We start from the raw sequence: 14,099 nt of genomic DNA, 5'->3' as shown, positions 1-14,099 counted from the left end.
TCTCTAATTTTTAAATTTCACTTCTAACGATAGTTAAAATAATAGTACATTTGTATTTAAAATTTTTCCAATAGGGAGACAAAAAATAGGTGAAAGGTGTCTGGGAAGGGGTGACAGGCAGGATAATAACATCCCAAAGAAAGCTACATCCTAATCCCCAGAACCTATGAATATGTTATCTTACATGGCAAAAGGGACATTGCAAATGTGATTAAGGACTCTGAGATTACTTTAGATGACCTGGGTGGGCCCAACGTAATCAAAGGAAAGAGTGAGGCAGGAGGGCAAGAATCAGAGAAGGAGATTTGCTGATTGAAGCACAGGTTGGAGTGATGTGCCTTGAAGATGGAGGAAGGGGCTGCGAGCAAAGAATGCAAGTGGACTCTAGAAGCTGGAAAAGCAAGGAAATGGGCTCTTCCCCAGCCTCCAGAAGGCACGCAGCCCTTTCAGCCATTTTACACTTCTGACCTCCACAACTGTCACATGAATCAGATTGTGTTCCTGAAGCCACTTCTTATAGCAGGGAGCTTATACAGAGGGTTTGGGGACCCTGGCTTAATCCGCATTCTTCAGGTTTGGGGTGCTTCCTTTATAGCAGAGTGAAGGAAAACGACTGCTGTGGCTGTGTGGGGACTTTCCTGCTGACTTTAATCACACCTTTCAGTATCTTTTCTGTGCCTTAAAAAAAATGCATTGTTTTCACTTTCTTATTGTATTTGTGTGTCTGCTTTACAACCCTTTCCCACTGCCTGGAATGCCAGTCCTGCTTTTCCATTGTCACACTCTCAGTGACCCTTTTTTCCTGCTAATATTTTGTTTCCTTAAGTGTGCTAGAGATTTAGCTGCTTTCTCGCTTCCTAGGACTTAACTGTCCTGCAAAATAAGTGATGCTTAGGACTCAGAATGAGAACTTCAACTTTGGATGTTATGTTATTTATCCAAATAACAGAGTCGTGTTTGAGTTCTTGCAGTCCTCAACTTGAACATAATAAGTTATTTTTTACAATTGCAAGCACTAACTGAAAATATTGGTGTCCTGAATTCATTTCATGTGGGTTAGCAATATATATACATTGATAAGGCATTTTCACTTTATAGTAAAGAGAATACTTCAGTATTAGACAAGATACATGCCAAGTAATTACTCACCTTTTTTTGGAACATAGACGCACATGAAGAAAGTAATTACTTTCTAAAGAGTGCCTTAGAGTACTTTGTTTTCTCTGTGTTTCATTACATGATAATAACATTGTAACTCTGAGGTTGGTAGGAATAATGTTTAACACACTATTGATTTTCAAAGCAGCTAACAGATATCAGTTGTTATACACACTTCCTATTTTCATAAGTAACGCTCTTTGAAGTTGGAAGTGTTATGTCTGGTAGAATTTTTAAATCATACAGAAAGGAGTTCCCCTGTCAGCGTTAGGGAAGTAACACAGGAGTTTTAAGTTCTTGACTCATAGTGAAATTTCTGGTCTTGTCTGTTTTCTTTCCAGTTCTGAAATAAATCAGAGTAGAGACTTTTTTCATTGTCAGAAAACCAGATTAATTAACTCTATTTATGAACATCCAGCATATGTTCTGTGTTCTATTTAGAGGTCCTTAAGGAGGGCACAGTGACAGGGAAACATCTGGAGGGAAAGATGGGGAGAACCAACTCGGGTAGGGAGAAGGAGGGAAGGCAGGAGCTTTAGTCTTACCAGTGCTTTATGCTGTCTTTTGAACTGTTTTTAGGAGACGTTAGTCCAGTTGGCAGCAAAATTGAGAGATGGGGGCTGGGTATGGTGGCTCATGCCTGTAATCCCAACACTTTTGGAGGCCGAGGCAGGTGGATCACTTGAAGGTCAGGAGTTTGAGATCACCCTGGCCAACGTGGCGAGCCTCCATCTCTACTAAAAATACAAAAAATTAGCCAGGTGTGGTGGCGCATGCCTGTAGTCCCAGCTACTTGAGAGGCTGAGGCAGGAGAATCGCTTGAACCTGGGAGGCGGAGGTTGCAGTGAGCTGAGATCGTGCCGTTGCACTCCAGCCTGAGTGACAGAGTGAGACTCTATCTCAAAATAAATAAATAATAAATAAATAAAATTGAGAGATGAAGAGTATATGACCCTGAAGCCATATTCCCCTGGGTTTAAACCCTAGTCTGCCACCTAATACCTATGTGACCTTGGGGAAGTTACTCTGTGCCTCAGTTTTTATAATCCATAAAAGAAGGTAGTTATGGTACTTATTATCATAGGGTCGTTGTGAGGAATGAATGAGTTTATATGTCTGGCACTCTAAGTTGTTCCTGCTGTACAGTATGTGTTAGCTATTCAGTCCTTTGAATTTAATCAGCGCTGAAGTAATTTTACCCATTTTTAATGGCTCAATGTTAGTTCTACACATGATAAAGACTGTCAATATAGAAACATATAATGAGGGTCTATTTAAACACAAATTTGAATTTTATTGAGTAACTACTTGTAACAGACTTCTGCCTTGAACAAAGACAGTTATTTGATGCAATGTTATTTTATATGATGTCTAGCAGCAGTGATAAATTTTCAATAGGTATATGATGAGAGGCAGAAGATGGAAGGAAGGAATGAATAATGCTAAAATGTATTGGGTGCTTATTTTGTGTCCAGCATTATACTAAGCTCTACAAACATTCTCATTTAAGCCTTGTAACAACCATAGGTAGTCACTGGTATTATGTGCATTTTGCAGCTGAGGAAATTGGTGTTCAGGGAGTTCAATAATTTTCCATAGGCCTCAGAGTCAGTGAGAGCTGAGAAAAGAAACTGACTCCAGAGCAGAGCTCTCAGTCTATTCTCTTACTGGCCCCCTTAGTGAATGGTCTCTGAGTCACGGTTCATGAAAGGGATTTAGGTAGCTTGGCTTTTCAAGTGTAGCTAGTATTGATGTGTCTTTTTCCAACATGTAGTGCACACTTTCTTGTCTCACTCAGCTTTTCTCAGAGTCCTCTTTAGCATCATTATTATATCACGTGTTGTATCGATGTTATTTGAGACTGTTGAAGAATGAGAGTCGGTTTGCTCTGCTTTGAAGTGACCCCACACTTTAATATTATTTTTGTATTATTTTTGTTTATTTGCTATATTTCTCCCCTTCCTGTTACGCACCTTCACTTTGGGCTATTACAAGTAAATTTTTAATGTTTGCATATAATTTTAAGTCAATGGCTGGGGCTGGGATGGGCAGGGAGGCTGAGTGCAATGCTATGTAAAAAGCATGCCGGGTGCGGTGGCTCACACTTATAATCCCAGCAGTTTGGGAGGCTGAGGTGGGCAGATCACTTGAGCCCAGGAGTTCAAGACCAACCTGGGCAACATAGTGAGACCCCCCCACTTCTCAAAAAAAAAAAAAAATTAGCCACTGTGCCTGTAGTCCCAGCTATTTGGTAGGCTCACGTGGAAGGATCACTTGAGCTCGGGAGGTCAAGGCTGCCGTGAGCCATGATTGTACCACTGCACTCCAGCCTGGGCGACAGAGTGAGGCACTGTCTCTAAAGAAAAAAAAGTCAAAGTAAATAAATAAATAAATTAAAAGGCAAAGCAACCACACAAAGCTAGCTATCATGAACCGATTGCTAATTTGGGGACAGACATTTTATGACGTCCATCATAACATTGTCTTATTTAATTTCAATGATCCCCAAACATACTTATTACCCCTCTTGTAGATAAGAAGGCCAATTTAGAAAAGCAAAATAATTTCCCCAGGATCCTATAGTAAGCAAGTGGTAAAGACAGGATACAAATCCAGGTCTGTCTGAAGCCACAGCCCATGAGTTGTCCCCTGCACTACACTGCCTGCCCTCTTCTGGAGAGAGTGTGAGAGCTCAGGCAGCTGCAGGGATTCGGGGGACTGGAATGGAGAGTTTGTGGAGACTGGCTCCAGAGGCAAGTGAGCAGTGCCTGATGGGTAAGGACCTCGTAAGCAGCCAAGTAGTAAGAGGGGTCAGGCATTATCATACCTATGTTCTCTGTAGACAGATGACCTTTTAAATTTTTTTTATTTTTATTTTTGAGACAGAGTTTCACTCTTATTGCCCAGACTGGAGTGCAGTGGCAAGGTCTTGGCTCAGTGCAACCTCCGCCTCCTGGGTTCAAGCCATCCTCCTGCCTCAGCCTCCCGAGTAGCTGGGATTACAGGCACTTGCCACCATGCCCAGCTAATTTTTGTATTTTTAGTTGAGACAGGGTTTCACCATGTTTAGCAGGCTGGTCTCGAACTCCTGACCTCAGGTGATCCACCCACCTTGGCCTCCCAAAGTGCTGGGATTACAGGCGTGAGCTACTGTGCCCAGCTGACGTTTTTAAAATCAAAACTGTCTCTTTCAATTTATTTATTCAGCAGATTTTTTTTGAGTACCTAATCTGTGTCAGGCACTGGGCTGGTGGTTACATTCTGAATAACTGAGATTTCTGGAAGTCTGCCCTGAGCAAACTTCTCAAAATAAAGCCCTTTCCTGACTATCTTAAAATCTTCATTTGATGTAACTTTAAATATCTTTGAAAATAGCACACTCAATTATTAATGACTAATTGTAGGAATCATTCTCTCAACTGTGACCTTTAGTAGCTGATAACAGCACTTAATAGAAACTTATTTTAAAAAATGAATTTTCACTTTGCAATGGATCTATATTCTTACTTGATTGAATTCAGTATTAATACTTATGATGCTGCTTGCATTCTGCTTACAATTGATGGGAATGTGTTGACTATTTATGAACTTGGAAGCTTGAATGGCAGAGTTTGGAGGTGAGGAATCGTAGTTAGAACGTGACTACCCTGTTAGGGAGGGCCAGGAACCTCTGATTGCTAAGGAAATGTTGAAAGGGGACTGAGAAATTGACCCACGGGGCATCATGCAGTCAAGAAGTCCAGGGCTCTAATACTACAATTTCATTCTACTCTCTGTATTTGCTTCCCAGTGCTCTGCAACGTGGCAACCTCAGGTGAATTTAAAGACAGAAGTCTGGCTCTAATAGCTCCTGTTCTATTTTTCTTGGGAAGCTTTCCAATACACATTCATTTCCCCTCTCTGAATTTTGATAGCACTCATAATCTGTACCATATAATCTAATATTTAATTATATGCATTTTACATTTCTTGGAGGTTGTTTCTTATATTTTTGGCTTGCTTATGAATAGGTTATAGGTTCTTGAAGGCAAGGACTAAGTTTAAATGTCTTTGTCGGTAACCCTCATACTTGGTGAAGTATTGTGAAGGCCAGCTAAGTGGGCAGCAATGCATTCTTTTATTTTTTAAGTCTTGCTCTGTCACCCAAGCTGGAGTGTGGAGTGCAGTGGCCTGATCTCTGCTCACTGCAACATCCACCTCCCAAGTTCAAGTGATTCTCAGGTAATCCCCGAGTAGCTGGGATTACAGGTGCACACCACCATACCCGGTTAATTTTTGCATTTTTAGTAGAGACAGGGTTTCACCGTGTTGGCCAGGCTGGTCTCAAACTCCTGTCTCAGCCTCCCAAAATGCTGGCATTATAGGTGTGAGTCACTGCACCCGGCTGGGTCAATACATTCTTAAGTGTTTGCAGAAAAATATTTGAATATTCTCAATAATGTAAAACATATTTCACATGGGATATTAATGCTTTTCTTATGAGAAAGAAATGTCTATATTGGTCCATATAACATGCTATAGTCTACATTATTTTTCTATTGAATTTATAATTTAGTGATATATCATAAAATACACATCATAGAAGGTTAGCAATGCTAGCAGAACTAACTCATTGGTGCTCAAAAACACTTGAATGAAATTCTAATCAGGTTACTGTTTATAATATTCAGTATAACACTAGTATAATTATTGAGTAGATTTCTCATTTACATCACAGAAAGGGAGAATTCCTTCATTTTCTTTGTTTGCTCAACTTCCCACTGCTTTACAGTTGATTACAAAAAGTTTTCTCGAGAATTTTTTCACCACAAACTTCTACTTTGCTAATTTGTCCTCACTCACAAAAGAAAAGCCATAAATGCTATTCACATTTTCCAATTTTTTAGGTGGAGTGGATTCCTCCTTTGTGCCATTGCAATGTTTCTTGTGATATTCCCAATGTTTACTTTTCCAAAAAAGCTTCCACCTCGACACAAGAAAAAGAAAAAGAAAAAGTTTTCTGTTGATGCTGTTAGTGATGACGATGTTCTGAAGGAGAAATCAAACAACAGTGAACAAGTGGACAAAAAAGTTTCTTCTATGGGATTTGGAAAGGATGTCAGAGGTAAAGTATACCTCTTGAATAAATACATGCATGGCGCTTTGGTCAGTGCTACTCAAAGTGTGGTCCCAGGCCAGTGCTGTCTACCCACTGTCTGTGGTTGGCTTGTGGCCAGATAAGTACTAAGATTGAGAGTAAGTGTTGCAAAACTTTTAGAAACTTGACAGAGTAATTTTTTTTGTGTTGCATCTAATAATAATTTAAAAATTAAGCTTATATTTTGTTATTTAAAATTAATTTTTAAATTATTCATTTGTGTATTTCGCAAAAGTATTAGTAGATGACAGGCTAGAAATCATAATTTTAAAAAATGGCTTTTCCTCACACACAGTTTGAGAAGCACTGATTTAGATCATAAAGAAACAGATGTCTATATATGTTATTTACTATAATTAGAGATGTCTGATTTTTAAAATATTAAAAATCAAGTGCATTGTGCCATGGAGGGTTTGTTTCAGGGGAATAATAGTGGCTTTGGTGTGTGGTTTGATGCCTACATAAGTATAAAACCTACCACTAGAAAGGGATCTCACTTAGCAGCTGTGTCAAATGCTTGCATATGGACTCAGAGAAGGGTGGCCAGGGGATGGGCCTCCAAACCCAGTGTAAAAGTATTCAGAAGGTCTTGGTGATGTATAGTTTATGTTTTTCATTTTTATTTATCTTAAAAATGCTGATTATATTAAGCTAGATTAGGCAATCTATAACCTAAACAATTTGAAGTGATCATGACCAGACAATATTTGTTCAGTGTTTCGTATATCTGTTGAATGAAAATAAGTCCCTTTAATTCTAGAAACCTATAATGTGACGCTCCCATTAGTTTCAATTTTGTTTCCAACATTCTCTGAATTGATTTTTTTTGGCATAAATTATGAAGCACAATATTTATCAAGTGCTTTCATCAGTCAAGGTTGTGTTAGGTAAAATTTACCTAGGTACGTTATCATCTCATTTTGACTGTATACACAGTGTGGCCAAAGAGGAACATTTCCAGCCTAGAATAAAGTTACTCATATGTTACAGACATGTCCCTATGGCCTAAGAATAATAACAGTTAGATTGAACCATTTTTAAAGACTATATTTTTTGAAAGCAAATGAAGTGCTATTTCATTGAAAATGCTTCTTTCCAGTTACATTTTAGATTTGGCCCTCTCCCTTCCCATGATTTGGTGACACTGTGCACTTTTGGAACTGTGCATGACTTCTTATGCTCTAATAACATAAATTGTTCTCTGGACGCTGGCATGGCCTGATCTCTTCCCATGTGCACTGGCCCATCATTTTTGTGAACCTGCTATAGACCGTTATGGCTACTATCAAAAGAGTGATTTTTTTTTCACAACTCAATTGAGACAAGGTTGATGTCAAAGAATTTAAAACATAGCAATAGTCTTTGTGATTCTTTTTTTTTTTGAGATGGGTTGCCCAGGCTGGAGTGCAGTGGTGCGATCTCCACTTACTGCAGTCTCTGCCTCCCAGGTTCAAGCAATTCTCCTGCCTCAGCCTCTTGAGTAGCTGGCATTACAGGCGCCCGCCCATGCGCAGCTAATTTTTTTTTTTTTTTTTTTTTTTTTTTTTTTTTTTTAGTAGAGCTGGTGTTCCACCATGTTGGCCAGGCTGGTCTCGAACTCCTGACCTCAGGTGATTCACCTTCCTCGGCCTCCCAAAGTGCTGGTATTACAGGCGTGAGTCACCATGCCTGGCCAGCCTTTGAGTTTTCATTTATGGAGACTATAAAGTAGACTCAAAGGGAGAAATAAAGTCATACATAAGATAAAATTATATGTTTTATAGCTTAGGGTTAGGTGACTTGAATATGAAATATATCATCTATTGGACAGTATAAAAAAGTGGGGAGAAGATTGATATCAAATACCAACAGCAGATACAACTGTTGCTGGGAATGAAGTTCTTTTGGAAGATGCAGTGTAGACAATGCGATCAATGCCCTGTCCACATTTTTGGACCCTACCGTTTTCATGGCGGAGGTCCACTAACTGCCGGGACTGAAATTATTTGCCTGAAGGTTTTTTTTTGTGGGCTGAGAAAACTGCTTGGCTCCTGCTTGAGGCGGTTTTCAGGTACCAAGGAATGAAACCCCTGGCCTGCCATGCCCCAGATAAGTCTTAAGCGGATGACTGGATAAGCACCGCGGCTCCTGCCCCTCTTGGAGGAGGCAATTCTTAGGTGTGTCTCTGTGTCTTTCGTGGGCTCTCCTCCCTTCCAGTGCACTTCCACCACGCTCTCCACCCAGCGTTCCCTGAGTTGCCCAAATAAATTATTTGGACGTGAACTCTTGTCTCAGGTCCTGCTCCTGGGGAACCCCTACTTAGACATGCAGTTTCAAAAGCGATCAGGGCCATTGAGAATTCAAAAATGATTTGGGAAATTGAATCTATACACTATTTTATGGGAGATCTTCTTGTACTGCCAGGGGTTGCTTTTCTTTGTCTTCTCTATGCTCAATGTGATGGTTCAAGATATTTTCTTTTAAAAACAAGAATAAGAGGAGTCTTTGAACGGTGATGGGTAGTTGGTTTATAAAATCTGTTTGTATTCTGATTTTCTTATGAGTATTTTTGATAAAGCCTCCTTTTTTTACCCTATGCGTTGATTATCATGACTAATCCTGCTTCTGCAGCCAAATCTCCTGACTGGGACACACAACTGATTCATTTTATTATTTCCACTTGTACTGGATTCTCTAATCATATCAAGACTGGAACTTCAAGAGACACATTATCTTGTTAGAAAGAAATACTGTTTTAATTGAATTATACTGAAAATGTTTTGCCAAAAATGACATTGATGATATTAAAATAATGTTCAATTAGAATATTTAAAATTAATTCATTTTTATCTTGTATACATCTATTTCCTTTAGTGTATCTAATACATATCACCTGAAGAAAGTGATTAATATTTAATGTAATTTTCCAAAGGACAAATTAAATCCCCAGGAATCGTTCTGCTATTGACATCTTTTTTTTTTTTTTTTTTTTTGAAATGGAGTCTTGCTCTGTCACCCAGGCTGGAGTGCAGTGGCCGGATCTCAGCTCACTGCAAGCTCCGCCTCCCGGGTTTACGCCATTCTCCTGCCTCAGCCTCCTGAGTAGCTGGGACTACAGACGCCCGCCACCTCGCCCGGCTATTTTTTTGTATTTTTTACTAGAAACGGGGTTTCACCGGATTAGCCAGGATGGTCTTGATCTCCTGACCTCGTGATCCGCCCGTCTCGGCCTCCCAAAGTGCTGGGATTACAGGCTTGAGCCACCGCGCCCGGCCCTTTTTTTTTTTTTTTTTTTTTTTTTTTAACAAAGCTGAGATTTATTATTGAGGTCTTGCCTTAAAGAATGATTCATAGAAAAGTCCATTTTGAGTTAAATCTGAGTTTGAATCCCAGATCCTGTTTTCCCTCCTATTTTCTGGAGTAGGGCTTCTTTTGGTCTTAATTTTTAAATTTTTTATTCTATTTTTATTTTATTGAGACAGAGTCTCTCTCTGTCACCCAGGCTGGAGTGCAGTGGTATGAACTTGACTTGCTGCACCCTCAACCTCCCAGGCTCAAGTGATCCTTCCTGGCTCAGCCTCCCTAGTAGCTGGGACTACAAGCCTGTGCCACCACACCTAGGTAATTTTTGCATTTTTTGTACAGATGGGATTTCACCATGTTTCACAGGCTGGTCTAGAACTCCTGGGCTCAAGGGATCTGCCTGCCTCAGCCTCCCAAAGTGCTGGGATTACAAGTGTGAGCCACCGCACTTGGATTTTTGGTCTTTATTTTGTATTTCAAATTTGGATACCAATATTAGTACCTTCAAAGAGGAGGCAGAAGTTGGTAACTTATAATTCCTTAAACAGAAAATTATTGGCCAGGTACAGTGGCTCATGCCTGTAATCCCAGCACTTTGGGAGGCTGAGGTGGATCAACTGAGGTTGGGAGTTCGAGACCAGCCTGGCCAACATGGCAAAACCCAGTCTCTACTAAAAATACAAAAATTAGATGGGTGTTGTGGTGAGCACCTGTAATCCCAGCTACTTGGGAGGCTGAAACAGGAGATTTGCTTGAACCCGGGAAGTGGAGGTTGCAGTGAGCCAAGATTGTGCCACTGCACTCCAGCCTGTGCGACAGAGGTGCGACTACATCTCAAAAAAAAAAAAAGAAAAGAAAAGAAAAGAAACTTATTTGAGCTTGAGCCATACAGAATGGTGCCCTTTTGGGAAGTTCTATTGCAGAGAATGTTAGAAGAAAATATAAGTCCACCTCCACATTTTAATGACAGACATTGAGAAAATCTGACTCAGTGTTTTCATACTCTTATTATAAATTATGCAGGAATAATGCTGATTTAAGACACCACAAAGGGGAAAGTAGAATTCTCAGTGTATCTGCATTACATTCCACAAAGAGATTAGCATTGATTCCATCAAAAATCTTACCAATAAAAATAAACACTTAAAATATTTAAGTGAATCCATTTTCCTGAGGTTTGAGGTCCAGCATTTTAAAGCATTCCAAATTTAACTGGGCAGCTTTCTATCTAAAAAACTTTTGGTGGCAGTTAATCATAAGAAGGATTTTACTTTCTATGTCCACTTTTTAATCTTTGAAGCTTAATTGCTTAGTATTATTAATTAAGCATAAAATTTAACAGATTTTTTCTCTGCTAGAGTTTTGTCTGTTAGAGTGCAATATATTTAAAATCCTAACTAAATAAAATAGTTGCCCTGAGGTGATAAACTGATTTAAAGAGGCCACTGAAAGAGAATTTTGCTCATGGAAGGATAATGCTAGTATCATTGAATTCACTGAGTGTTCACTCTATAGAAGGTGTTGTACTCCATGCTTTTGTTATAAAGTTGAGTGAGTCATGGTTTACCCTCCAAGAGCTTAGAGTCCACTGAGGGAACCAGGACAAATACAGATGGAAATGTATTAAAGACCATAAAAAGAGAACAGGTGCAATGGTATGGAGGTTCAAGGCTGCAGAAGGAACGTCTAGTTGGGGGATCAGGAAAAGTTATATGGAGGAGGTGGGATTTGGGATGAACCTCGAAAGACTGGGAGGATTTCTGTAGGTGGAGGCGGGTGTCAGGAATATTCAGGCAGAGAGAGCAAAGGCCAGAAACTGGGACTGTGTAGATATATTTGAAAGTGCTGAACAAGCATTTTGTAGTTGGTGCATTGGATACATGTGGCAGAGGCCTGGGAGATGAGGTTGGGAAGGTCGAGCAGGGCATATGGTGGAAAGTGTGAGTTCTAGTGTCAGGAATGTTCAGGCAGAGAGAGCTGGGACTGTGTAGATGTATTTGAAAGCGCTGAACAAGCGTTTTGTGGTTGGTGTGTTGGATATATGTGGCAGAGGCCTGGGAGATGAGGTTGGGAAGGTCAAGCAGGGCATATGGTGGATAGCGTGAGTTCTAGCGTGAGTTCTCCGATTTCTTTTCTAATGGGGAATGGGGAGGTCTGAGCCGGTGTTTGGTAGCACTCGAAGAGGTAGATTAGGGAGGAGGAGGAGCAGATTGTCAGGAAGGGGCACAAGTAGACAGCTGCAGACAGAGCCCGGTGGGGAGGTTTCCACTAGTAGAGAAGGAGAGCACAGCAGCCTGCTAAACTGGCCCTGCTGCTTTGACCCTTGCTGCCTTTCTACCTGTCTCCCACTCAGCAGCTAGAAATGTTAAAATGCCACTCCTTTGCTCAAAGCTCTGTGGTCTCCCAGCTCATTCACAGAAAAGTCCACTCCTTTGTGACCTATGATTTAACCCCTGGTTACCTCTTCGACTCTATCTCCTTTCAGTCCCATTTGTTTATTGTGTGTTCTGCTTCAGCTGCACTGGCCTTATTGTTGGTCCTCAAACATGCCAGACACAGTCTCACTCCAGGACTTTTACACTTGCCACACGTGTGCTGGGAATGTTCTCTCACTTTCCTCAGTGAGCTTCTCACATGGCCCCTTTCCAGTGAGGCGTTCCTTAGCCACCCTGTTAAAAATCGCTGACCTTTCCTCCAAGGCTTCTTACCTCCATTCTGCCTTTGGTTTTCTCCTTAGCACCCATCACTCACCTACCATGGATTGTACTTACTTATTTATTGCCTCCCCAATGAGAAAGTAAGCTCCTTGAAGACAGGGAATTTTTTTTTTTTTTTGGTCCATTACATTTCTGCTGAGTTTACACCACCTAGTAAGTACATAGTAAATATTTGGTAAATGAATTATTGAATGAGAGGAGGGAAGAAGGAGGTCATTTCTTTTTCTTTCTTTTTTTTTTTTTTGAGACCGTCTTGCTTTGTCTCACTCTGGAGTGCAGCAGCGTGATCTCTGCTTACCGCATACGCCGCCTCCCAGGCTCAAGCGATTCTCCTGCCTCAGCCTCCCGAGTAGTTGGGATTACAGGCACCTGCCACCACGCCTGGCTACTTTTTGTATTTTTAGTAGAGATGGGGTTTCACCATGTTGGCCAGGCTGGTCTCGAACTCCTGACCTCAGGTGATCCACCGCCTCGGCCTCCCAAAATGTTGGGATTATAGACATGAGCCATTGCACCTGGCGAAAGAGGTCATTTCTTTAGGATGTGACAACTGATATGGGAATAATGGAGAGAGAGGTACCAGAAGTGGTTATAGGGTTTGAACCTCAGCTAATGGGGAGAGGAGCTAGTTGAGAGAAGCCGAAGGAATAAATTCTGAACTTGAGCTGCCTAAGAACACCCAGAACCATTGTATATGGTCCTTTGCTAGGTGTTTTGGAACAAGTATAGTATGAATGTGCTCAGGTCAATTTTTGACCCAGCAAAGAGGAATCACTAAAAGCTACATGCCTGGGCCCTGTGCTCTTAGTCTTCCTGCATACATACTTCCTTTGCTAAATTGCCCTTTATTTTGTGTTTGCAGCTTTATTGAAAGTTGCTGCTTGAATTCCCCATATTTGCCATAGGATGGTTGCTCAGTGCCCTTTATATAAAACCCCTTTCCAAAGATCAATGGTTCTCGAAACTAGCCTACATCAGCATCACCACAAAGACTCCCTTAAACCCAGGTCTCTAGGCCCCAGTCCACAGTCTCTGATTCAGTAAGTCTGGAGTGGGGCCTGAGAATTAGCTTTGTTTTTTTTAACAATTTCCCAGATGATACTGAAGCTGTTGGTCCAGGAACCGCACTGTGAAAATCACAGCTCTAGAACATAGTTAGGAAAAACTTTGTTTTCCAGGGAGAAAGTAGAATGTTTCTGCGTTTCTGATAATGATGATTATACAGCTTTTTGCTTTGATAGCCAGGAAATTCAGTCAAATCTGAAACCCAGAAAAAGTCTTACGGCCACATTTAATTCTTTCCCCTAGTTTGGATGCTCTGCTCTATTTACGTTTTCTGTGTATCGAATTCTTTGTTTCTTTTCTGTCTAACTTTTATTTTATTGTATGTGTCATTTCTGGTGGTAAGCCACATCTTTAGATTTGAACTTGCACCTTAGGCGGTGAAAGGTAAATGGTAACAGTCCAGGCAGAGAATCTCTAAAAAAGAAAGCTCTTTCTTTATACTCAGCAAAATAACTGTGGGATGACTCATCAGAGTAGCATCTCCTTAGAAAGGTATGTGAAAATACTCACAAGTGCTGATTTAAACAAGCAAAGTAGTACTGCAGCCAGGAGCCACTAATGATGTCTTTTAGGCCCTGGCAGCCATCGTTTCTACCCTCTTGTCGTAGGTAAATGTCTTGGGCTTGATGTGCTAAGCTGCAAGGTGACTGTGGTATGCTAGTGTCATCTAGTTCCTGTCTTTTCCAGGCAAGCAGCTAATGCTATTTGCCGGTATTTTTTGCAGGGGTGGGAGGACGTAG

General features: G+C 40.7%; 1 protein-coding gene across 2 annotated transcripts in view; it reads left to right on the top strand.

The window, feature by feature from the left end:
• Nucleotides 1-14,099, top strand: part of SLCO5A1 (solute carrier organic anion transporter family, member 5A1) — a 155,424-nt gene that overhangs the window by 67,313 nt on the left and 74,012 nt on the right. For both annotated transcript variants that reach the window (XM_011976498.1, XM_011976499.1), the window contains one exon: nucleotides 6,045-6,262. In XM_011976498.1, coding sequence (XP_011831888.1) covers nucleotides 6,045-6,262 — 218 coding nt within the window. The remainder of the gene's footprint in view (nucleotides 1-6,044; nucleotides 6,263-14,099) is intronic.

The sequence above is a fragment of the Mandrillus leucophaeus genome, unplaced genomic scaffold (genome assembly GCF_000951045.1).
Source record: "Mandrillus leucophaeus isolate KB7577 unplaced genomic scaffold, Mleu.le_1.0 Scaffold167, whole genome shotgun sequence".
In the NCBI taxonomy this organism is placed as follows: Eukaryota; Metazoa; Chordata; class Mammalia; order Primates; family Cercopithecidae; genus Mandrillus; species Mandrillus leucophaeus.
The sequence above is the reverse complement of the archived record's forward strand: the minus strand, read 5'-3'. Positions and strand labels throughout refer to the sequence as shown.